General features: G+C 42.0%; 1 protein-coding gene across 1 annotated transcript in view; it reads right to left on the minus strand.

Moving 5' to 3' along the window:
* Positions 1 to 8,560: 8,560 nt before the first annotated feature.
* LOC134802860 (serine proteinase stubble) overlaps positions 8,561 to 26,227 on the minus strand; it is a 60,431-nt gene continuing 42,764 nt past the window's right edge. The window contains exons 6-11 of the mRNA XM_063775596.1: positions 25,473 to 25,531; positions 22,449 to 22,626; positions 20,978 to 21,130; positions 18,030 to 18,145; positions 8,918 to 9,073; positions 8,561 to 8,795 (exon numbers count right to left, since the gene is read on the minus strand). Of these exons, the coding sequence (XP_063631666.1) occupies positions 8,632 to 8,795; positions 8,918 to 9,073; positions 18,030 to 18,145; positions 20,978 to 21,130; positions 22,449 to 22,626; positions 25,473 to 25,531 (826 nt within the window). The 3' untranslated portion in view covers positions 8,561 to 8,631. The remainder of the gene's footprint in view (positions 8,796 to 8,917; positions 9,074 to 18,029; positions 18,146 to 20,977; positions 21,131 to 22,448; positions 22,627 to 25,472; positions 25,532 to 26,227) is intronic.

Raw genomic sequence — 26,227 nt, forward strand, 5'->3', positions numbered from 1 at the left:
AAAAAATCGGGAAAGTAGAGCTATATAAAGACTCATTGAAAACTACAGCGAACATGTATAAGCCTTTTGCGAGTTATCGCAAAAAGTCTTCCCTTCTTAGTAAAAAGACGTACAAAGCGTACTCCCTTTTGCTTGTAAGGTACAGTCGCCATCAGATATATCGGAGCGGCCAAGGTGCTCACAAATATCTGAACACGCCTTTATTGTCAGGGCGTTAGAGTGCGTGGTCAGATATTGTGAACACCTTGGCCGCTCCGATATATATGAAGGCGACTGCACATAATACTTACTAAAAGCCCCCAATCAAGGCAGCCTATTATGACAGAAGCGTAACTACGGAACCCTACTTTGGCTAAGAGTGTAGACCTGCTAAATCCATCTTTGAAATTAATTTATTTTAAACTTTAATATCCATCAAAGTAGGTACAAAATTCTATTTTTAGGGTTCCGTACCTCAAAATGAAAAAACGGAACCCTTATAAGATCACTCGTGCTTCTGTCTGTGTGTCTGTCCGTCTGTCACAGCCTATTTTCTTGGAAACTGCTAGACCAATTAAGTTGAAATTTGGTACACATATGTAAATTAGTGACCCAAAGACGGACATGTAACGTAAATAAATGAATTTTAAACATGGGGGCCACTTTTGGGGGACAATGAGAAAATAAAAAATAAACTTTTCCAAACTATATCGTGTTATATATAACACGATATAGTTTGGAAATTATGTCAAATGAAAGAGCTCATTTTGAGAATTTCAAATATATTTTTTTTATAGTTTTAAAATGACCATTCCCCCCCTTTATCTCCGAAACTACTGGATCAAAAATTTTGAAAAATACACAAAATAGTATGTTCACCTATGTATAGATGTCAGGAAAACCTATTGGAAATGTGCAGTCAAGCGTGAGTCGGATCGGACTTAATATACGGAGCCCCTGGAACGCGAATCCGACTCGCACTTGGCCAGTTTTTTAAATAGATTTTAAGGGTTCACTTTCTTAGCCAACGCAGTATACTGAGCATGGCCCGTCCCGACATGCTCTTGGCCGCTTTTTTATACCACGGTGGAGAACAAGCATACAGTACAACCTGCTTGATGGTAAGCAAGCGCCGATGTCACTGCAGCCTATGGACGCATGCAACTTAAGGGTTAGTAGGTACATGCGCGTTGCCGACCCTTTAAAAGCCTGATAACTGAAATAATATCTTAATTTAGGTATCTAATTATCTGCATTAACAAATAAGTTATCGAATCATTACCCCACATAATTAAATTATCTATAAATTTTATCAATATTGTTATGTAAAATGACGAAAAAATGCAACAAAGTATTATGCAAAGTTTGTCATATAAACGTATAAAACGCATACGAAGGTTTTCGCGTAATCATTATTTTTCGCTGACGCATCAAAATGTCATTTAATACTTTATTAGTCTGTGTTGCGGCTTGCTTAGTACAGGTAATATTATATTTTATTTACACTAAATCCTTACTAATAGAATAAATGTATAAGTAACTCTGAAGGGGCCCACAGATTAACAGTCCGCCGGACGGTATCGCGCGGCCTGTCAGTTGTTCGGAACTGTCAAAATTTTGTTCTAACTGACAGGCCGATACCGTCCGGCGGACTGTTAATCAGTGGGCCCCTTAAAACAGTGATGGCCTAGCGGTAAGAGCGTGCGACTTTCAATCCGGAGGTCGCAAGTTCAAACCCCTGCTCGTACCAATGAATTTTTCCGAACTTATGTACGAAATATCATGTGATATTTACCAGTCGCTTTTCGGTAAAGGAAAACATCGTGAGGAAACCGGACTAATCCCAATAAGGCTTCTTCCCCTCTGGGTTGGAAGGTCAGATGGCAGTCGCTTTCGTAAAAACTGCCTAATACGTCAATTATCAAACTACACAACGGTACTTAATCGCGTATTTAAGTTTTAAGATTTACCTCCGACGTTTCGAGGACGGCGTTGTCCCCGTGGTCTCGGAGAAGACTGGCTCAAGTTGACATCAACATCTTCTAGCCGCGCGAGTTTTTCGAACTACCCGCACTTGGTCTTGTTTATCAGTTTGAACGTTTTGTGCACTAGGGATGTTACTCTGTCGACACACTAACGATATTGGATTTATCGACTGTCGATATTCGTTTCCGCTTACATTTACTAATGACTAGATTCCATATGGATGAGATCTTAAGACCCTCGTCCCGATTAAAATTGCAATGTTTTTTGATTTCAATGGCTTCCCGCACTTTTCTACTGTAGAAATGGCGATCCGTGGAAACGATTTTAGAGTTATGCAGCTCAATCCAGTGGTTTGGTCCTGACTCCAGCAAATGCTCAGCCACGGCAGACTTGTTCACCTGACCTGTTCTTAGGATTAGTTGTCAAGCGGACCCCAGGCTCCCATGACCCGTAGCAAAAATGCCGGGATAACGCGAGGAAGAAGAGAGAGACTCCCTTATTCATAAACGCGCTACATACTTCAAACAGCTAATAATTATTTATCCTTGTCTATCATTTTGACTTATGTATTTGTAAGAAAAGGATAGCTAAATCCTTACTAAGTAATAGAAAAAATGCGAAAGTACCTAACTTGTTTGTTACCTTTTCACGCTTAAACCGCAGAATCGATTTAGATGAAGTTTGGTATGGAGATATATTATCAAATCATCATCGTTATTCCACGCATATGAAGTCGCGGGCAAAAGCTAGTCTCATATAACTAAAACAACAGATTAATTAACCTCCTGAGACCCAGAAGCAATTGTTTTGTTTTTGAATTTGGAACCCTTAGTTACACAATAAAAGTACAAAATAGATTTTGGAATATGTACAAAAAATTGTACACAGGGACTTAGGAGGTTAACATTTTGTACTTAAGAATGTAGAAACGTAGTTTTTTAAACCATTAGAGGAGTACGATAATTAAAATGAGTTCTGATAAAATTATGTTAAAAACATGAACACGTTAATACTGACTTTGTCACGATTTATTTACTTAAGGACTTTATTTATTTATTTACCCTTTATTGCACAAAAGAAAACCTTACATCACAAAAGGCGGACTTAATGCCATGAGACAACCAGGCAACCTCTCTACCACTCAACCTTTAGGCAAAGCAGAGATATTTTCACCAAAAAAATATTTAATGAGCCTATTTTAAAACGTATTGTTTTTAAGCTTAGAATAAATTTAAAAGTGGAAAAATTACTGTCTTGGGTGAGACTTGAACTCACGGCCTCTGGATCGATACTCCAGCGCGCTGCCATCTGAGCCACCAAGACCTCATCCATAGCCAGCAAATCTTTCCACCGTATTACGGGTCAAGGGGACCCTAAGAGCCGTTAAAGAAGCCGGTAGCCGGTAGGTAGGGAAGCGGTTAGGTAGCCGTTTAAGAAGTGTAACACTCTTAAGGTAGATGTCGCTAGGGTCACCTTGACCCGTTATATGGTGGAAAGATTTGCTGGTTATGGTTGAGGTCTTGGTGGCCCAGATGGCAGAGCGCTGGAGTATCGATCCAGAGGCCGTGAGTTCAAGTCTCACCTAAGACAGTAATTTTTTCACTTTTAAATTTATCCTAAGCTTAGTAGCATCGTAAGCAGACGTTTCTGTTTGTTAAAAATTAAAATTAGTATTATTTTTATTCCAGAATGCCATTTGCCAAACTGTTCTCTCGCTAAACAACTGCGGGTGCCAGCAGCAACCTCAAGCCCTCAACCTTGGGAACCTAGGCCTCGCGATCGGCAACCCTAGCCTCTCGATTAGTAACCCCGGCCTCTCGTCTTGCAACTCTGGGGGGCTGTCGCTTGGAAACGCTGGGGGCCTCTCGCTTGGAAACGCTGGGGGCCTCTCCCTTGGCAACGCTGGCAATGGGATCAACCTTGGAGGCCTCAGTTCTCAGAATTTGGTGCTTGGCAATTTGCCGGTTAACAATTGCAATAATGTTGTTCAGGTACGTATAAAGAAAAGAAAAACAGAGTTAGACCAAGAAAAGTCTGCAGCGATTTTGATAGCCCACGCAGTGGAAGTGTTATTTACACGTCATAATTTCATAGAAGTTTCAAGTTTGAAATGACACTTGCACTGCGTGGGCTATCAAAATCACTGCAGACTTTTCTCGGTCTGACTCTATTGACACATGCCATGCATACGTTTTGCTATATTTATTTAACTAGAAATATTTTGAACAACAATAATAAGTACCACGAAAACTCTCCAATAAAACTGCTAATAAGTAATTATTGGCTGAGGATTATGCTTAATCGCAACTTAATTAATTATCCAGTTCATTATTTAGTTTAGTGGGTGGTCGAGTGGTTAGAACGTTAGCCGCGTAAACTGAAGACGATGGTTCGATTCCGGCCTTGGCCACCGGAATTCACATTTACTTTAGTATATGACATATCTCTCTTCAGTCGTTCCCTCATTCCTGAGGATCGTGATCACTTGGTTTCACATCCTTGATCAGCTGTCTCCGTCGGTCTCGATCCATTGTTGCCCTCACTGCTTGATGGAGTTTGCTCGAGGAAGTGGCTTCTCTAACTTGGTCAGTCCACCTGGTTGGCGAGCGACCGCGTGATTTAAACTGTCATATTTCACATATATTTCAGTTTAAATCACTATTGTTTTACTAAGAAATAGACTTGAAAAAGAACTAACCCACCCACGTCAGCTAATAAAAACACCCATCAGCTTGCACACTAAATCGTGTAGGTACCTATATTTTTGTCCATGTCGGTATTTTGGACTTTGATCTACGGTCAGCAAAGTTATTAGCTTAGCATCTCTATATGTAGGTATATGTATGCAGGGGTGCTAAGGGCACCCTATGGTATAATGGTATGGTAAGTATAGAAGTGTCCTACGTGGGCGATCTCGATGCGAACGCGAACGCCTTGGGCCCGCCCCGCCGCGTCGCGTTCGCGAGTTGTTCGCTTACGTAAGACGCAGTGTTACACTTTTAACTAACGAATTCTATCATCTAAGCAAAATGACGATATTATTATTTTTAACCCTTCATGGTGGTTTTTGATCACAACTTACATTCGACGTGATACCAGTGGGGAGACACTACTGACTTCGGGCAAACTCGTCTCCGTTCGGCTCAGCATTGCTCCGAGTAAATATACTGTTTTTTTTTTCAGAGCACCAGCCAGCAATGTGGCTACGGCGACGTCGCCATAGTAGGCGAGCTGCCAGTCCAGGGGCCGACGGCCGTGTGTGGCAACGTGCCAGTCATTGGCTACGTGGTGTTCGAGGGGGACGTGCCAGCCGGTGGCTTGGTGTCCGTTGTGGATCCTTGTGGTTGCCAATGCAATCAGTAATCATGTGCAATAAATGTCATTATGGATAATATATCTTCGGCAAAAGTCACTGAATACATCTTGTATTTTTTATGTTTGAAATAAATCATAGATTATGTTTTAGTTGTTGTAGTTTCAATGCCTAAATTCACCAGAGCTCCTAAGGCTGTGTGACAACGTACAGCGATCTGCAAAAGTGCATATCCACTTTATGAATGAATTCATGTCGTTAAAAGGAGACATGGCGTTCTCTACCAGTCAACCACAGGGCCAGAAAAGAAATAGGTATCAAAAGGAAATATAGGTAGGTAGTATCTCTTCTTCTTCCTCGCGTTGTCCCGGCATTTTTCCACGGCGCATGGGAGCCTGGCAACTAATCCCAAGAATTGGCGTAGGCACTAATATATACTACCTATAGTATACCTACTAAATTAAAAAAATCTGATTAAAATTTGGAAATAAAGAAAATAGGGGTTAATAATAGATTTTTATGGTTAAATGAGTGTCTTTTTTTACCACGTTTAATAATATAAGGTAAGGCAAAACACAGGAAATAAATAAAAAAATGCTTTATTAAAAATATTCAAACTATTTTTAAAAAACATAGCTTAACTTTCGATAGTTTACTTACAAAAATAATTTAATATAATTTTATGGCTTAATATAATTAAAATAAATGCATCATTGGGAAATTCGTATTTACAAAATTAAAAGTCTAAAATAAATTAATACTTAAAAATACAATTATTTGTATGAATTGACATTCCCACAAAAACATACATGTTTACTCTAAAACGTCTAAATGCCTAGGAACTAGTTTTAACGCAGCGTACTACGTAGGCGAACAACACGCGAACGCGAAGCGAAGCGATGCGAAGTATAGAAGTGTCCTACGTGGGCGAGCTCGATGCGAACGCGAACGCCTTGGGCCCGCCGCGCCGCGCCGCGTCGCGTTCGCGAGTTGTTCGCTTACGTAAGATGCAGCGTTACACTTTTAACTAGCGAATTCTATCGCCTAAGGGGTTGTGCACAAATCACGCGAGGCGTTTTCGGCTACTTTTTGACCCCCCTCCCCCTTGGTGATATTTGGTGAAGTTTTTGGCTACCCCCCTCCCCCCACACAACCTCACGTGTATTTTTTTGATTTTTTTTCATTCGACCTAATTTTAAGATAAGCAGTATTGTATATAGAAAATCTTGTTTATTTTTCTATTTTCGTTAAATGAACTCGCTATTTTGAAGTGCAGAGTGAAGATTTATGTTTAACGAAACCGAGAAAAAGTATCTACTCATGTGGTAGGTCTTTTTTTCTTAGTTTCGTTCACTGTAGAAAAATATACGTGAGGTAGTTTCCTTATACCCCCCGCCCCCAACGTGATCTATCGTGATTTTTTCGTGAACCCCCCTCCCCCTATCGTACCTCGCGTGATTTGTGCACAAGCCCTAAGCAAAATGACGATATTATTATTTTTAACCCTTCATGGTGGTTTTACATCACAACACCAATGTTCGACGTGATACGACGTGTCTATCGGTGAAAGGGTTAAGATATAAGTAAAACAGCATAGTGTCGACCCAAGCTAACTTTGCATGGCATTTGCAAGGAAATGTCATCGTTAATGTCAAAATTCTATGAAAATATGACGTTTATAATGACACTTCCTCACTTTGCTCTGTTCTAGTCTGTGCAAAGTTTACCAGGGTGCTTAGCCAACATGCCAATCGTTTTGCGCTCCGTAGCGAACGAAACGCATCTGGCACTGTCGCACTTTATGGAAAGCGTTTCGTTGTCGTAGCGCAAGCGATTGTCACCTTGGCAAGGCACCCAGTTATATTAAAAATAATACCGACAGCTAATCAATGTCAAAGTATTTTTATACAAAAAAAAAACAATCTTGAGTTTTCATATTCGAGGGTATTTTACCCTACTGAATTAAATAATTTATTATTTAAATTACCTACCTACTTTAAATTCGTTGTTCGATATCATATTCTTACATTTTATAAATGCATTTTTGGACTTAATAATGCACTTTTCAAGGCAATAACGCTAAAAACAATTGTAAGAGTCAACTTTTTGTTTTTTTTTTGTCGTTATGATGAAAAACGATTATAAACACAATGATAATATTGATAATGATCAAACTAGATCTTTTGAAGCTAATGACAATTTTTCCATAATTCTAGTAATGATGATGACATGATCACGTGATGATATTTCTCGTCAACAAATCCCGGCAGTTACTTTTTCCGGAATTGTAATACTTTCAGAAAAATATGTTTTTTTCGGCAATATTTCCGGATAATATTGTCTCAAAACTACAGTATTTCATTGATCTCAACGCTGAAGATACCTTAAAGCGACTTATTCGGACATATCTTTTTGAAAGAATAGAAAACAATCGTATATTTTTCCCGATTCGTATTAGTTTCTAATGTAAGTAGAGTTATCAAACTACACAACGGGACTTAATCGCGTATTTAAGTTTTAAGATTTACCTCCGACGTTTCGAGGACGGTGTTCGTCGGAGGTAAATCTTAAAACTTAAATACGCGATTAAGTCCCGTTGTGTAGTTTGATAATGTTTAATAATCGTGAAAGTTTAAATCAGTGTAAGTAGAGTTTCTCTCATATTATACTTTCATCATTAATTTCCAAAATCGGCAATATCTCCTAGTAATATTGCCGAAAACTGCAGTACCTTTCTGCATCATCCAGTTCTGGAACTCCAAAATGCGCGTATATCTATACCTACGGTCAGATAAGCGCTGTATCAACAGAACATCAACGTTCATAAGTTTTCTTATAATAATAAAAACTTACTATAAGTAACGTTTTTATCCGGTTCCTTTTAAAATGTCCAGTATTGCTAGTGATTTCATTTCGCAATAAAATGTCAACATTACAATTACCAAGGTTGGCAATATTTCCTTGACTAAGTATATACCTATTTTTCAGTAATATAGCTTAGAATTGTAGGATCTGGTTAATCCAATCCCTGAACTCAGAAACGCGCTTATACACGCCGGGCTGGTTGGGCTTAGCGCAGCCGATGCCCCATATCCCGTATATCGTCATTCGACGTATAATTTTCTATCCAGCCGGCCTAGCGAAGGTGACAATCGCTATCGCTTCGACAACGAAACGCTTTGTGTCTCTCTATCACTCTTTCAAATTAGTGTGACAGTGACAGTTGCGTTTCGATCGCTACGGAGCGTTAGCGATTGGCATGTTGTCTACGGGGCCTGTTCATTTTAGTTTCTTACTAGAGATTTCTCTCTGCTATAATTTTCAAGTTCGGCAATATTTCCCAGCAATATGGCTTAAAATTGTAGTATCTGGTTGATCCAATCCCGGAACTCAGAAATGCGCGTGTAGACGCCGGGCTGGTTGGGCTCGGCGCAGCCGATGCCCCACGAGATGACGCCGCCGAGCACGAAGCGACCATCACGAGCGCGCTGCACCACCATAGGGCCGCCACTGTCCCCTGAAATAAATGAAAATTGTCATGGTCATATCTGTTTAGGAAAAAAATATATAGAAATGTGATGGATAATACTTCAATATTAGTAATGTCATTCCAGTGATAGTGCTCTGCATAAAAATTACCTTCACAACTATCAGATCCTCCCTTCTTCCAACCAGCACATATGAAGATGTTAGGTATATGTTCATTGTATCCCGCTGCCAGGTACATAGCTTCGCAGGCCGTGTTGTTGATGATGGGCACCTCCACCTCTTGAAGGACGGTGGGGAGGGGACCGTCTGAAAACATTGGGAAATATGGTGTTAGCTGGTTAAAACACAGATTATAGAATATAATGTTTATTTGTATAATGTTTAGTTTTTTGTTTGTTTGAAGAAATTCAAAGGTGTGTGTGAAGTCCCCAATCCGCATTGGGCTAGCGTGGGGACTATAGCCCAAGCCCTCTCGCGCATGAGAGGAGGCCTGTGCCCAGCAGTGGGACGTATATAGGCTGAATTATTTTATTATTTTTATGTTTAATTAGCTAAGAACATACGTATACAGTGTGTAAATCCAAAACGGCTAAAAAATTTAATCAGATATCAAATTTATCCGCGTAATTAAGAAGTTTTTTTTAAGTTACACTTAATTATGTCCCCGTAAGGTAAACGTACTGGTGCTTGACGCGGTCCCAGTATATGTCATCTTGAAACTTAAGTCATTGTCAATAGACGTGACAGCAAGGTGTCATCTATTGGGCATTAGCATGTCGAGCACTAGTACGTTTACCTTAATTAATTTTTGAAAATTTATTGTTTAGTCACGAAAAAGGACATAAAAAATGTACAAGAAAGTGTTTTAACCCTTAACCCAAAATGTATGGCATACTGAACTTATTTAAGAAGAACCAATTACGAACTTCGAGGAAAAACAGGGTTTCCCACAGAAAATTAAAAATATAGTAAGATTTTAGTTGGCTAGTAAGCAAAAGTACTCAGTCAGTATTTTTTGATTTCTGTTTTTTCCAGAGTTCGCGATTTACCCATTATAGACTGAATTTAATTTAGGCGTCAGAATTGGAAAATGTTCTAGTACTTATATTGCTCTTGAAATTTTAGGTCATTTAAAGCTTTATTATGTGTTCCGTTCCACGTCGGATATCTTCATTGAGAGAGCAACGCGATCGTTGACCGATAGATGCCGCTAGCGTCTATGTAGTCGCTCCGCCCCACGCCGTGACGTGTTTCCGCTTCCTCCCTGCCAACCATTGCTCGCTTCACGCTGCTCGCCGCGGCCATGTCTTTGTTTCGTCGACCGTCTGACCGATGGTCCGCAAATATTTTTTGCGTATATTTTTGCAGCATGGTGCTTTAACATTTCCGATCCAAAACTCGGTCGATTAAATAGTGAGATATAGCAGAGATCGCTACTATTAGTCTTTTGGCGGTCTCGCGATCGAAGTCATCGAACGGTGCTTTTCGATTCTACCCACTTTTTTCTTGCTAAATTAATTTTCACATTCCATGCTGCTAAAATCATTACCGTTAACTCGCATTTTCGAGATCGAAGTAGGAAGTGCGTCAGTGGTTTTCGTTAACAAGTGGTAACGCAAGTCGCTCCGCATCGGAGAGGGAACGTGCGGTCATCGTGCCGGCGGCGGCGGGGGCGGCGCCCGGGCGGCGCGGAGGCGGGCAGCCTGCGCGCGCCGCTGCCGGGTGCCGCGCTTCGCCGATAAGGAGGTTTGGATTGTCACGACCATCCGGTGAGCCAGTTTAATGATATTCTAGTTTTATTGGCGTTCAGAAGTTACTTCGACACTAAAGGACGGTTCTCAGGCAGGTCGTATTAACCTGGGAGTACCTCGTGTCGTTAGCTGCGACGCGACAGGGGCTCAGGGGAGGTCGCCCCCCCCGTCGGCGCCGTCGGCTCCTGTTGCTGCAGTCGCGGTGCGGACGTTTCCAGTCCGCGCCCGCTCCTGTTGCTGCAGTCGCGGTGCGGACGTTGCCAGTCCGCGCCCGCTCCTGTTGCTGCAGTCGCGGTGCGGACGTTTCCAGTCCGCGCCCGCTCCTGTTGCTGCAGTCGCGGTGCGGACGTTTCCAGTCCGCGCCCGCTCCTGTTGCTGCAGTCGCGGTGCGGACGTTTCCAGTCCGCGCCCGCTCCTGTTGCTGCAGTCGCAGTGCGGACGTTTCCAGTCCGCGCCCGCTCCTGTTGCTGCAGTCGCGGTGCGGACGTTTCCAGTCCGCGCCCGCTCCTGTTGCTGCAGTCGCGGTGCGGACGCTTCCAGTCCGCGCCCGCTCCTGTTGCTGCAGTCGCGGTGCGGACGCTTCCAGTCCGCGCCCGCTCCTGTTGCTGCAGTCACGATGCGGACGCTTCCAGTCCGCGCCCGCTCCTGTTGCTGCAGTCGCGGTGCGGACGCTTCCAGTCCGCGCCCGCTCCTGTTGCTGCAGTCGCGGTGCGGAGGCTTCCAGTCCGCGCCCGCTCCTGTTGCTGCAGTCGCGGTGCGGACGCTTACAGTCCGCGGGACTCCGAGAGACGTCACTCGCCCGCTCCTGTGGCTGCGGGCGCTTCCAGTCCGCGGGACTCCGAGAGGCACACGCCCGCTCCTGTTGCTGCGGTCGCGGCGCGGGTGGATCGCGGACCTCTCGATCCCGTCCTGGCGCCAAGGTGAAGGCAGACCGCTTCTGCGTCCCGACTGCTCGAGTGGAAGGAAGGTAAGTTACGTGGAAGCAGTGGAAACGCTACGAGTATAGCGACGATCGCCGCGTTGGCTGCCGTCCGTCATGACGTCGCTCCGTGGTGCCGCACCTACGCGCCGGTGGTGGCCACCACGACGGCGCCGCCGAGGGCAGCAGTGTCGCCATGATGATGAGTGCAACTACGAGCCAGCCATCGGCCCGGCGCCTATCGAGCTGGCCGCCACGACAGCGCCTCTCGCCTCACGCACCTGAGCCTGGCTACGGTGGCCGACGCACCAGTGCCTCCCGAGCTGGCCGCCACAATGGCGCCTCTCGCATCACGCACCGACGCGTCCCAAGCCGGCGGTGGCGGCCGCCACAACGGCGCCGCCCGCCACGATGGCACCACCGCCTTGCGCACTGGCGCCTCGAGCTGGCCGCCACGATGGCGCCTCTCGCCTCACACCAGTGCCTCCCGAGCCAGGCGGCGGCCGCCTCACGCACCGGTGCCTCCCGAGCTGGCCGCCACGATGGCGCGTCTCGCCTCACGCACTGGCGCCTCCCGAGCCGGCGGCGGCGGCCGCCACGATGGAGCCGCCCGCCTTACGCGACAGCGCCTCTAGAGCGGGCCGCCACGATGGGTCCTCGCCTCACGCACCAGCGCCTCCCGAACCAGTGGCGGCCGCCATGATAGCGCCGCCCGGCCTCACGCACCGGTGCCTCCCGAGCCGGCCACCACGATGGCGCCTCTAGCTTCACGCACCGGCGCCTCCTGAGCGGCGGCGGTTGCCATGATGGCACCGACAATCACGTCGATGCTGTCCACCGATGCTGCAACCACGACGATGTCGTCCCTTGCAATGGCGCCCATGTTCTGTTCGAGAATATAAGAATACCACCGCGAACTTACCTGCCGCCGATGCTGCCCACCAAGCTGCGCTGGGCGCCTCAGTATCAGTGTTGTCCTGTCCACATGGTCCCATTGAGGTACTCAGGCGCCTATAGCTATGGTGCCACAGCACGAACAGACCGCTAAGCTCTTGTTTTCGGTTAAGGAATCCTCCGGCGACGGCAGAAAAGGTTGTAAGGAGCTTCGTCCTGCGTGGCTCGACTGCCCGGAGTTGAAAGCGGTAAGATATGTCGATACTCAGAGGAAAATACGTCGCGTTCCCGGGCTTCATAAAGGTGCTGATCGACGAGGAGCCGTGCCGCTTCGAGGTTCCTACGATTTCTCGAGGCCATGGAGTGATCCAACCGGAGAACAGCTAGCGACAAGGCCCTGTGCGACCGCTCAAAACCGAGGTGAAAGGCATCGAAAAGGTCTGCAGACTTCACATAATTATCTCTGCTTGCCTGCGCTCTCCAGCTTAAGTTCCGTCTTACAAAGTCTTTCTCGTGCGCCAAGCCCATAATAAACAAAATGGGATAAATAAACCCGCTGCGCCTGAACAAGCTTGAGTTTCCGGTGCTAAGAGAAAGGGGCCAGGAGGACTCCAACAGTTTACATCTGTCTGTCTTCGACTTTATCGAAACAGTTTTGTTCACGGACGTAGAGAGTAAACTGGATAGTGTACACTGGCCAAAAAGTGTGTCCACATGAGAGGTCAAACCTGAGCCCTCCATCTCTTTCTAATTAGGGTGACCATAAGTCATATGAATGTGGGATATTAGCATAAGATGGAATGTATAGTTTGGCCAAGATCTTTTCTGATTCGTGCATAATCACAGAGAATCATACTGTATTTTCCCTATGCTAGTATAATTGCCCCAGAAAAGAGATGGATATAGTTTTTTTCTCTTCTGTAAAACGCTTCACACAACCTTACTTCATTTAGTCGTTATAAAGCTTTTAGTCGTTATAAAAGCTGTTACAGATGGGATGGGCGTATTGGATCGCGATCAATGCGATCATGCTTGATTGTGAGGAAGGTGGTCCACCGTACGTCCATCGTACGTATTGGGTGAAAACCAGCATAGTGTCTTACAGACACTGCTTATGCTGAGCGGCATCCTATTTGGTGTATGTTTACTGTATTGTGAACTTTATGTTGTACTTACCGTAATGTAGGTATGTTTTTGTACGCCAAATAAATATTTTCTATTTCTATTTATTTCTATCAAAGACAGCTATAAGAGAGAGCGAGACAGATATCCAGGGTCGGGTAAAACGTTGTAGTTGTACTTGGGAATTCGCAAATCGTATCGATTAAAAACGCTGCCTTCGGTCGTGTTTTAATTTATCACCACTCGTTGCGAATTTAATTCCTACTTTCAACACTTGCAACGCAAATAAATTTATATTATTACTATGCCCACTGGTTATCGATACTAGTCATTTTGTCAAGCCCTAGCGTAGCGTAACAATTTATGTTTTTACACGAAATTATCTTGATTATTGACTAAAATGATAAAATATTAGCACACGACGAAATAAAAACTTACATTTAACTGTGTAAACCGGCATTCTACACTATTTATGCTCTTCATAATTCATGATTTAACAAAATACCGATCACTATCAATATCATACTCATGGTGTGTTCATATACGTGATGACTTCCCTTTTGCATACTTTAGCTATTCTTTAAGGGTAAGCGTCATCGTAGATCTGTAATTGGAACAACATTTTCAAATTTGCCGCTTTTGTATACTGACGGAAATGTCGGCCCAACCTATATAGAATCGATTACATATATATAAATAGTTAGAATTAACGTTCCAGTAATTAAATATTATGTATAAATATGAGTCTTTAATGTCCAAGGACTTCGGATTTAATTTTTGGCAATTATGTAGCTCTCATTACGTGAACCGAATAATTAAACATGCCGAAATAAGTATATCTTTATTTATTTATTAGTATACTATTTAGGTAAAGTTATTTTTACATTAAGTATGAAATAACAATTTTGTAAGACCGATCCAAATCGTACCGACATCATAGTCACCCTAATCGTCATCAAGTTGGGGATACCAATTAATATTCAAAGTTACTACAATTTCTACCATATTCAATTTACTGTTTTTTTTGTTGCGCACATGCTTGGCTTAATCAGTTAATAATATTAACAGCATAATAATTAACAAATTACTTAAAAGATATCAGAACTGTAATTGGAATATAGCACTAAAATAGTATAAGAAGGTAATGAATTTCATTAGTATATTGATATAATTTCTACCAAAATGGTATCTTTTTAACATTGGCAACATGTGCGAGTGAGACACAGGGCTCGGGTTTTTCTATCTCATGTGGACCGTTTTCTCTAGTCTGGTACGAACAACATTCTGTCTCGGTGATAAGGTTCAAATTAGTATGGCAAAAAAACTGACAACTCGCTTCAGTTTAAACAATATAACTTCATGGTTTTGTTACGCAAGCGCCAAAATCGATTTTAGACTTGATTTCATTAGTTCGATTTCCTTAAAAGCATGCGACCATGCCCCTATACTAGCTCGATATAGGGTGTTTCTTCGGATAAAGCGAATCAGACTATCACGCTCCTAGACATCACGTGGGACACGCGGCACAACACCCCGATTGAAAGTTTTCTTTTTCGCGACATACAGGCCTGCCTTGCTGCCGAGTTTCTCGCAGAAATGAGACTCAACGCCTCCTGTTCCGTCTCAAACTCGCAAACTTTAGTTCATGGAGGAAGGTGACACCTTCGCAGTCCTCAGCAACACGAAGCTGCCGAAAGCTTCGCGCCACTTCCTCCCTCATCTTATGCAAGCAGTCCGTTACAATCTCCAATATTAGTAGACAATGTACGAGGTAAGGCCCTTTCAGTGAAGAGTAACCGTTAACGGGCCACATCTGCAGCGCTGACGACAGAAGTGTAAACATACAACCGCACCACTACAGTATACATAAAACGACTGCGACACTACATCCCCTCCGTTACCACGGCTGGCGCAAAAACTGCTGATGCCAGCAGATCGTCTACAGGTCGCGCTGGTTCCTTGCTACATACCAGGTTCCTTGGTACATACATGGTCGGTACAACCCCCGAGGGCGACGGTTTATCAAGAAGTCACTGCGCGCCCGAGTGGCAGCTACGCCCAGAAGCCGCCGAGACTATCTTCGCCTGATAGGCGCCTTGTTGGCCAGCCTCCGCTTTCGAGAGCCTTCGCACTGTGTCACGGTATTTCTTAACAGACTCTGAACTGCTACCACGTCGCGTCTGGCAGCTGCCGGTGATACGACTTGGTATGGATGTCTCCACCTCCCAGCCTAGTCTGTTTACTGTGACGTCGTGATAAGGAGAGCCTTCACGCAGCTGTGGTAAGCTTGCAATTTACTGGCGGTCCTAGTGAACACAGCATCAGACCGCCCTCTCTTACGAGTCAACGACCTTAAGAATGAGGCGTAGCTCCTGTCAGATAGGACGCTCCAACACCGAGCTGGCGAGATCAGGAGTGACGTCCGCTGTGATGTACCTACTGGCGTGACTGGCGCATGCATGCAACATGCCAAGGGCTAACGCTACGTAGCGAACGAGACGCAACTGTCACTGTCTCACTAATATGGAAGAACCGGGTATTCCCGGTTCCGGTACTAAGTTATTACTACTAGTTTATGTATTGAAAACCAGTAACGGGAGCACTCCCTAGATCGTCCCCTTGTCTAGGCCGCCTGTACGCCCACAATGTAGAAATGGTCTTCATGGTGCATCAAAAATAAGATCGACTGCCAGGTACCTCTAATACCCAGTGAAGTAGCGAGCTATCTCAGACATCTATTTCTATTGTCCATGTTAGCTTTCAGAACGATACTTGTTCATAAGCCTGTAACAAGTGCTGTATGTGAACCACTATCGGACACTATGCCTTCTTCCAACGCCATTAATAGCGAGACCAGCGCCTCCCAAACCACCAGCTTGGGACGCGAGAAATCTACTTGCCCTAATTTGAATAGCCCTACAACGTTAGGTACGATAGAAGAGCTGCCGCACATTTGCTGTTAGCATCAGACCGCAGGGTCAATGACCTTAGTCTACTACACTGTAGCCCGGGTAATTGCATAGTTAACTTTCACGCTATTATTTTGTGTCCGAAATTCGGCTCTAAACCAGATAACGTGTCTCACCGACTTGACTCTTAGAAGCTCCGGAATAATGTATAGACCCAGTAAGTAGGTAGTCTGGGTACGTCAACTTGCGAGAATTACACAAATGTTAGGGGACACTGCGCTTATTTATTTCAGCCACAGTCTCATCTAAGCCGGCCTCGCCTACGATTGCTTTCGATCCACGATGTACTTAATAACTAAATTGGCTGGAAAACTATCCACTTAGCGATATTTTGGCTTAAGTTAATTGGGATCATGACTCGCCGAGATTCTGCGGTTCGGAAGCGATTTCGAATGAGAAATCTCTCAAAGCAGTTTAACGTCAGATTCGAACCTGGGATTACAATTTAAATTCTCAATTTCCTGTAATGTATCATTATAACGAGTCACTGTGATTTCATGGGTTGCAATATGTCGTATATATTTATTCTTTCTCTGAGTTCTATGACAGTAGGTGTAGCCCTAACGCTTGCGCGCCCGCTGACTCGCCACCAGGAGATAATAAACAGGTCTCAATGAAGATATCCGACGTGGAACGGAACACATAATATAAAAATTTTACCTTCCAATAAAATTGGTATTATGTTTCCTTCCACGTCGGATATCTGAGTAATGCCTTCCTGGCAGGCTTCTAGGCTACTTTTATGCCGACGGTACTTCTCCTCAACAATGACATGGCCGCGGCGAGCAGCGTGAAGCGAGCAATGGTTGGCAGGGAGGAAGCGGAACCACGTCACGGCGTGGGGCGGAGCGACTACATAGACGCTAGCGGCATCTATCGGTCAACGATCGCGTTGCTCTCTCAATGAAGATATCCGACGTGGAAGGAAACATAATACCAATTTTATTGGAAGGTAAAATTTTTATATTATTTTTTCATTTATCCATACAAAATATGGTACCATATGGCACCGCCAGTCTATAGTGGGTTAAGATTTTAGATGACCTCTCTATGTCTCAGTTAAAGGCTAACCCCCTTATTCATAAACTCGGCACAAACCTCAATTAGCTAATAATCGTTTGTCCTTATCTGTCACTTTGACTTATGTATTTGTAAGAAAGGGACAAAACATAATTTAACTCAATCAGGCCCATAAAGTTTTATGTTGAAAAAACATCCTATAAGCTAAGCACAGGAGCGCCGCGAGATGACTACCCGTCCCTCTCTATTTAAAACAGTAAGAAGAAGACAGGTGCTCCTGTAAAGATGACGAAACTGACCGTCATAAAGTCGTCCCCAGCCGGTGACGTGCACCACGGCAAAAACCATTGCAACCGGCAGAATGTTGGGCTGGAACGTCTAGTCTAGTCTAAGTTTAATGGCGCAGGGACCCAAAATGGCCTCCGACACGAGTCTCGGTCGGCCTCCGTCCTACCGAGCGCCCCAGGTATGCCCTTTTAGCGCCACGATCCTCCTTCATTCTCAAAACGTGGCCGAGCGGATACGGTGACCTTTTTTATGGCTGCAACGTCACTGTGTTATGAAAACGCTTTAAAGATGAAACTGACCGTCATAAAGTCGTCCCCAGCCCGTGACGTGCGCCGTCTTGCCGACGAAGTCGTCGTCGTCGTCAGGAACGCACACCGGCAGGATGTTGGGCTGGAACGTCACTGGCTCGTAGAATCTGGAAAAGACACACCAAAAATTTTAAATCCTTGTGGCGGGTACCGATGCGCCCGCACTCGCGCTTGCCTATTCCGTGCTCTATGCCACCGTCTTGACACTTCAATAAGAAATAACAATTCACAACAAACAAAACAATACACTCCTTTTTTCCTCAGTCAGGGGGCCGATTTTTGAAATTCGACCGCTCGATTTCGTGTATTTCGTTCAATAATATCTCCACTACTAGGCATTTAAATTCTACCAATAGAATTGAAAACTAGTGGTCAACACCACTCGATTCCAAATTTCTATCGCTCGTTTTTCATAAATTAGTATTCCGCCGTTTTCCACCGATTTGCGAGTGACGAAATCGAGCGATCGAATTTCAAAAATCGCCCCCCAGGCAGTCGTCTAAAAAATAACGATAAAATGACATATTTAAAAGGCAACAAAACTCATATTTTTGGGAATTTATATTTAAATTAAGTACCTATGTAATTAAAATATTCATTCAAATGCTAACGGAAATATTGCCAACTTGTCGTGAAAATATTGCCAACGAAAAGCTTAAAGGATAAAAATCACTTTCATGCACAAAAAACAATTATCAACACGATTACTGTTTTCTTATATTTTCTAAATTGCTTTTGTGCTATTAATTGTCTATCTTAATCAATTCTACGTAGTAATTTGTCAAAGAGCAGGTATTACTTACTAATATTTTTGCGATACCCTACCAGGGTCCATGTGCCTATATGTTACTATACTTACTATATGTACCTAGTCTACTCGTATGTAATATAAATATGTACATTGCATGCAAATAAAGATCTCTATCTATCTCTAATTCTCTATCTACTTCAGCAATACAGTTAGTCAGCTGGTCAATGTTTTTTGCCAGTGGACATTCTGTGCGGTCAGTCACCAAAGTACTTGACCGCGTAGGTGGATTCCATTAACTCGTACTTACTCACTAATGTGTCTTAAATGTGTTTTCAAGTGTTTATTTGAGAAAAGAGTGAGGTTTGGTTTGTATCAACATCTGATTAGTAGCGGTATTATAGACGTTATTTTTAACAAGCGATGACAATGCTATTTTGAGACAGTATTTTACATCAACTTTTTGTAAGTTACTACCAACCAACCAACCAACCACCACCAACCAACCAACCTCCACCTCCAACCAACCAACCCAACCAACCAACCATCCAAACAACCACCAACCACCAACTTACTACCTCTTATACTTCTTATTCCTTGAAGGTCATATGATTACTAATCGAAACTCGCAAGCTATAAAGCGAAATCAAAGTGTGAATGGCTATTAGGAACAATCTGTAGTACTTACACTTCAATACGCGGGTCAAACAGATCACTGTGTTATGTCTTTCCTGTAGACATACACAAGAGTTAAGGGCTATAAAGGTTAATTTTCTTATTTAACCCTTATCCACGTGAAAAGGTCCTCCTTTTATTTAAAGAACTATGATAAAATCATTACTTATATGCCCACAAGCTGTTAACTATTGCCCACAGGAGAGAAAACTAGTGTGTTATCGCGAACAGCCCTTAACTCTTGTGTATGTCTACAGGAAAGACATAACACAGTGATCTGTTTGACCCGCGCGCGCGCGTACATCTCCTTAATAATGAACTTACCTTAGTTAGTAGTTAGTTATGCTGGACATTTTCCGCAAATCGACAACCATTGTACCTATTTTGCGTTAAAACGAGGTAGCTCTACTCTAGCCACCCCAGCTCCTCCACGAAACCTAGCAGTGTCTTCAGGCCCCAATTTCACCACGGTGACAGGTGCGACAATTGTAAAATCACTGTTGCTGACGTCACAGGCATCCATGGGCTACGGTTACCGCTTACCATCGGGCGGGCCGTATTCCTGTTTGCCACCATCATTGTATTATTTAAAAAAACTTTATTATATCGGAAAAAAACAGATATTTCTTTTGCGAAGTTTCTGACAATTGTCAAGATTTAGAAGAATTGTAGGTAATTCTTGACAGGTAATGTTATATGTCGGAATTTCGTGACAATTGTAGTGTTTCTTGTGACAATTGTCATAAACTTAGCAAGAGAAATATCTGTTTTTTTCCGATATAATAAAGTTTTTTTAAATAATACAATGATGGTGGCAAACAGGAATACGGCCCGCCCGATGGTAAGCGGTAACCGTAGCCCATGGATGCCTGTGACGTCAGCAACAGTGATGTTTTACAATTGTCGCACCTGTCACCGTGGTGAAATTGGAGCCAGGTGGCTAACTGCCTCCTTCAGTGTGCACGGAGTCCGTAATACCAAGGGACTGCTGCTATATACTGTTTGCAGTCTAGGAGAATATGTTTTGTTGTTTCCTCTTCTGCCATGCACGCTCTGCACATGGGACTGTCTGTTTTACCCATATTATGTAGGTGTTTGTTTAGTGTGTTATGTCCTGTAATTAATCCTACTATTTTGCGTTGGGGGGGGGTATTTTCAGCCGTATTTGGGTGAGCTTGTAGTTTTGTTCCGGTTACTTACCTTAGTAATGCGAGATCGTATTCAAACGTGGCAGGATCAAAGTGCGGATGGCTGGCCACGATCTGTACTCTTCTCTCCACGAAACCGTAAAGTTTGTCTTCTGTAGCCAGGTCATGCTTTCCCAGTATAACTAGTAGCGCCTCTTCTATATATACCCTCTTATAAATGAACTTACCTCAGTAACACCAGGTCATATTCAAATGTAGCAGGATCAAAGTGCGAATGGCTGGTCACAATCTGTACTCTTCTCTCCGCGAAGCCGTAGGGCTCATCTTCTGTGGCCAGGTCATGCTCTCCCAGTCTATAATGAACTTACCTCAGTAACGCCAGGTCGTATTCAAACGTAGCAGGATCAAAATGCGGATGGCTGGCCACGATCTGTACTCTCCGCTCCGCGAAGCCGTAGGGCTCATCTTCTGTGGCCAGGTCATGTTCTCCCAGTCTGACTAGTAGCTCCGATGGAGGTACACTGGAATAATAATAATAAACTATTATTTATGGTATTGGTGTGTGTGTGGTGTGGTTATGTGTGTGGGTGGTGGGGGAATGTGGGGGAACAAGCGACGCCAACGCACATGGTGAAGATCAATGTGAAGATATGGACTTTACAGGACAACATCTTCATACTATTTGACAGCTGACAACTGTCAAATAAGCATTATGTCCATGCGCCAATTTATCTTAGCCTCGTAAGACCCACCATACGAAATTTTCCTATTTTTAATTTAAACCTTGTTGTAGTAATGGATGAATTTTGTTTGTTTGATAAAGCAAGGAAATTAAAAAAAAAATCTGGATTATGACAAGTTCTAATTAGATTGTAACGGAGTGCACATTGTAATGCACAATGGGCCTTACGAGGTTAGGCTTTACATTTTAAGGATGACTTACATTAGACCGGACCGGAGCTTCCGGAGCTTCGTTTTCTATGGAAAGCACCACGTGATGACCGATCAGCGTCATAGAAAATGACATGTCGGATGCATCGGCCCTGGCACGGCCCGGTCTAGCATGAGTCATAATATCCTTTAACCGATTAATCTTTGGTACAAACAATGTTCAATAGGTACTTTTTGTTACAGTACTGCAGTATTTTCCTCGTGCTCTCATGGTCGTTTCGCGTTCTTGTGGTTGAAACGCCTTCAAAATCTTCTTTTATATATTTTCGCGCGAACTTAATGAGAGTGCTTAACATTTTAATTAGGTTCTTAGGTTACAATATGCATAATATTAGCACTAAAGATATAGCCAAGGTTACTCTAATGTAACGTACCTAATTAGTTTATATATATTTTTCTTATAATTATTTTAACGCCCAAAGCGGTAAAAATTTTACAGGCATCAGTGAAAAATCACAAATTCACCATTAAGTTTCATGATTGGTGCCGTTACCTTAGGGTAATTTACTGTTTTTTTAGGGCTCCGTACCCAAAGGGTAAAACGGGACCCTATTACTAAGACTCCGCTGTCCGTCCGTCCGTCTGTCTGTCACCCTGCTGTATCTCACGAACCGTGATAGCTAGACAGTTGAAATATTCACAGATGATGTATTTCTGTTGCCGCTATAACAACAAATACTAAAAAGTACGGAACCCTCGGTGGGCAGTCCGACTCGCACTTGTCCGGTTTTTTTTAAATATTGCTTAATTGTATACTTTGGAATTAATTAGCAGTTACATTTTCCTTAAAACATCTCCATATTTAACTAATTTACGCGCAAAAACGCAACGCATACTTATCCAAAAAAAATAACCTATCGAATATAAAAAATCACTAAAACTACTCACTGTTCAACACAATGAGCCGCCGTGATCGCCCAATTCTCGTTCAATAGGGCCGCTCCACACTTATGCAAATACGTCGACGTCCTGTACTGACGCAAGGAGATCTGCCAGGGCCACTGCCCGAAGCCCGACTTGGCCCCGCCGACGATCCGGCCCTGGGGCCAAAGGCGCCGACCGCACACTGCCAGCACCAATAGTGTAGAGTTTAGGATCATTTTACACTAGTTTACACTTACACTAAAGTTTAATCACTAATTGACACATTCAAATGTTTATGAGTGTTTACACTTTTCATTTAGGTGATGATTAGTGATGGCACTAATTGTCATATCAAGTTTTTTTTTTACTAACACTATAACTTGATAATGTCCTACGTATATTATTGCTTATTACATTGTTATGTTTAAATGGTTTTGCACTTTATGTACAAAAGGTTTATCATTATGTTAACCGGCAGTTTGTGATTAGAGACCTTAATAATGTTAATATACTTAATAATGTGTCAATCACTATGAACCACTTTAAGGTTTATCAAAATCACTAATTATCACATTTTTGTAACCAAAAGTTTATTGTGTGTTTATATGATTAGCATATAATATCTGTATTTGGTAGAAGGTCACTTTAAGATTATAATTTAGTCTATTGAAATTAATGATTTAATTTTTTTTTAGTTTTTTTAGCAATCATCCCGATTTTTAAATCATGTAAGTTCACATGATTTAAAAATCGGGATGATTGCTAAAAAAACTAAAAAAAATTAAATCATTAATTTAGCAGCAGAACAGAAATTATGAAAATATAGTCATATTTTTTTTCATGTGATATACGTTTCAAGATTTATTTCATTTTGATCATGAAGCTTTTGAGACGAAATACTTTTTTATGCTTCCAAACACTTTTTGACACTTAATCAGTCAAAAAAATATCACTAATATCACAAATTAACTCTTTCTCACGCCACTGTTTTCTTTTTTTAACTAGAACAGATTATCCAGTGTCCTTGCCATCGCCTTGGCAATGACGTCCGCGTGCGCTTACGGCGACCGCCCAGCACTCTTTGTTTCAAACCGCCTTTAAACTCTGTACTAAGGAATATACTACTGAATTTTGATAAACCTTAAGCTCATAGCAATAAAGCTTATTAATGGACAGTCAATTGAGAACACATAATAAGTGCATTCTGAAAGACCATTGTAAGCTTGAGCGCTGATCACGTATTGGGTATAAGGATCTCGAGGTTAGCTTATACTAGTCAGTGCTTGGAATATTATTCCACCATTTTTTATTTTCATTGTTTACCTGCTAACAACTTTAAGAATACAGTTGGGTAAAAATAAACTGTCAAGTTTGTTAACGAGTTTATACTGATATTTAAGATACTAGCGATATATTAAGTGCAAATGTAATTTGGTATTTTTATTTCAACCAAGTTATATATTCTAGTGGCGAAAAAAAGAACTTACAAGGTTCTTTGGTCTTGATATGAAATGTCAGTACAGTGTCGACATATTGACGTGTTTTTTAAAGTGGTTTTTGTCAGGGATAAATTGTTTTAAGAGTTCTTTGACCTGGTGCAGGAATGCTAATAATTTTGTTTACTCTTAAGCTTTTGTTTTCCTTACGCTATTAAAGTTTATTTCTACTGAGATATCTATTAATATTAATTAGTAAGAATTTTATCGATAATTTATTAAATATTCATTCGATGGGATTTACCTATTGGTTTTTATTATTTTATGATATTGTGATATTTGTGACACATTTTAACAAAAGGTACCACTTTTATTGGTACTCTATTCATTGAATTAATTAAAAAATGACAACTATGCTGCTTTACCGTACAAAATGTATAACTTTTATCTGATCAATTTGTTAATTTTAATGTGTTAATTATATACTTATGGATTTAATAATGCCCGACACGAAATCAGTGTTCTAAAAGTTGATTCACCCTTGAATGAAAGTCGAAATTTCATTGAAAGAAAGTGTCCATCGTAATGTACATTGGGCGACACAGGATTAGTGTTTGAAGTAATTTTAGTAACAAAACTTCCGTGAGATACAGACATATTAAATATATTAAGAACGGGTCACTCACGTATTTTCAGTCGAACAACGCTCGACATGTTTCACTCCGTACCGAGGAGTGTCATCAGGTGCGTTCGAGCGTTTTTCGACTTAAGGTACGTGAGTGACCCGTTCTTAATATATGTATTTAAAATGTTTGAAGTAACCCATTGTCTTATCCACAGCAATAAGAGTGAATTACAAAAAAAATGTACGTAATTAAGCGCAGTTAAGAAGCTGTGATTAGTCTTAACTTAATTAATTCATTTGTGTTACGAAAATTAACTATGTAAATTGTATTGTATTGTATTTATTGTACTTAATTCGTACACATATAAGTCTATAGCATACGCTAACACACTTCATGCATCTAACTTAAATAGAAATGGCTTAACTATGGTAACGCAATGGAATCAATTAACTTTAGACTAATTACTGGTGCTTAACTATCTAATTTTTTTTGCAATTCACTCATAAACGACATAATAGGCTGCCTAATTAGTCGTTTGTAACCGCAATCAAATCGGTGCAGCCGTTTGCTAGACCTTGACTTCAGAATGGCCGCGATGACTGTTAACATGTAATAAAGCAATTTGCCGCGTTTCCGGTTTAGATTTCCGTATTTATAACAATTATAACACGTGGAGTAATATATACAGGGTGGTCTAAACCTTGACGTCCATAACTTTTTTTTAGAATCCTCACGTCGTGGTCTATCAGAATATACCCCATGCATGTTAGCCGATTTTTCGTAGTTTCGAGTTATGATTTTTTAAACTTTTGTTAAGAAATTCCGGGATGAAGCAATTTATTTATTTAAAAAGCGCCTTTGTGAGCCTAGCGAAACCGTAAGAGTACTTACCTACACTTCTTAAACGCCTCGCGCGACACAGAGATTTATTCCACTTTTAATTTATTTCTAAGCTTTAGTTTGATATAAGGATAGGTGACACTTACCATCCTTGTAGTCAGACATGTTGACCGCTTCGGTGGTGGTTACAGGCGCCTCGGTGGTGACGTTGCCGACCGTCGTTGTTGCCGCTGGAAATTATATTAATATTTATATAAAAAAAAATATTTATATACCACATTGATCAAACATACTTAAAGCCCGCTTGGTGGTAAGCGGTGACCATAACCTATGGACGCCTGCAACGCCAGGGGCGTTACATCCACGTTGCCGAAGTACTTTTACTTTACTTACCGCTTTCTTTAGAAACAACAAACAATAAACAAATGTATTCAATTAATAGGCATGTTTTACTTTTTGCTTCTGAGATCCGATATCAGATCGGGCAATGTGAAAACGCTCTAAGGATGCACCCGGTGCAAAACACTTAGGAGAATGACTTAATAGTAGATTGTTAACCAAGGGATGAAAGGCACTCATTTCTGTCGAGGTAGTTTCGCGCTCGAACGCAATGAGTTGACTTTCACCCGAGTTAGACACTCTACTTTTCATTTCGAATACGAGGAAAGTAAAATGTATCTGTTTTTTTAAAACATGACTAAGTATAAATTTTTATAGTATTTTTGAGGGTACTTTCAATTAACAATTTAGGCAAAAGTATCGTTATTTATGGAATGGAGTGTCAAATATCAGAATGGAAATTGTATAACAAATCCATTTATTCCCATATTTCAATTGTTTATCGTAAAAAAATATAAAATCGTACTTGGAACCTAAAATGCTCTAGTGCAGAAACGTATCA

This window comes from Cydia splendana, chromosome 25 (genome assembly GCF_910591565.1).
Source record: "Cydia splendana chromosome 25, ilCydSple1.2, whole genome shotgun sequence".
NCBI lineage: Eukaryota > Metazoa > Arthropoda > Insecta > Lepidoptera > Tortricidae > Cydia > Cydia splendana.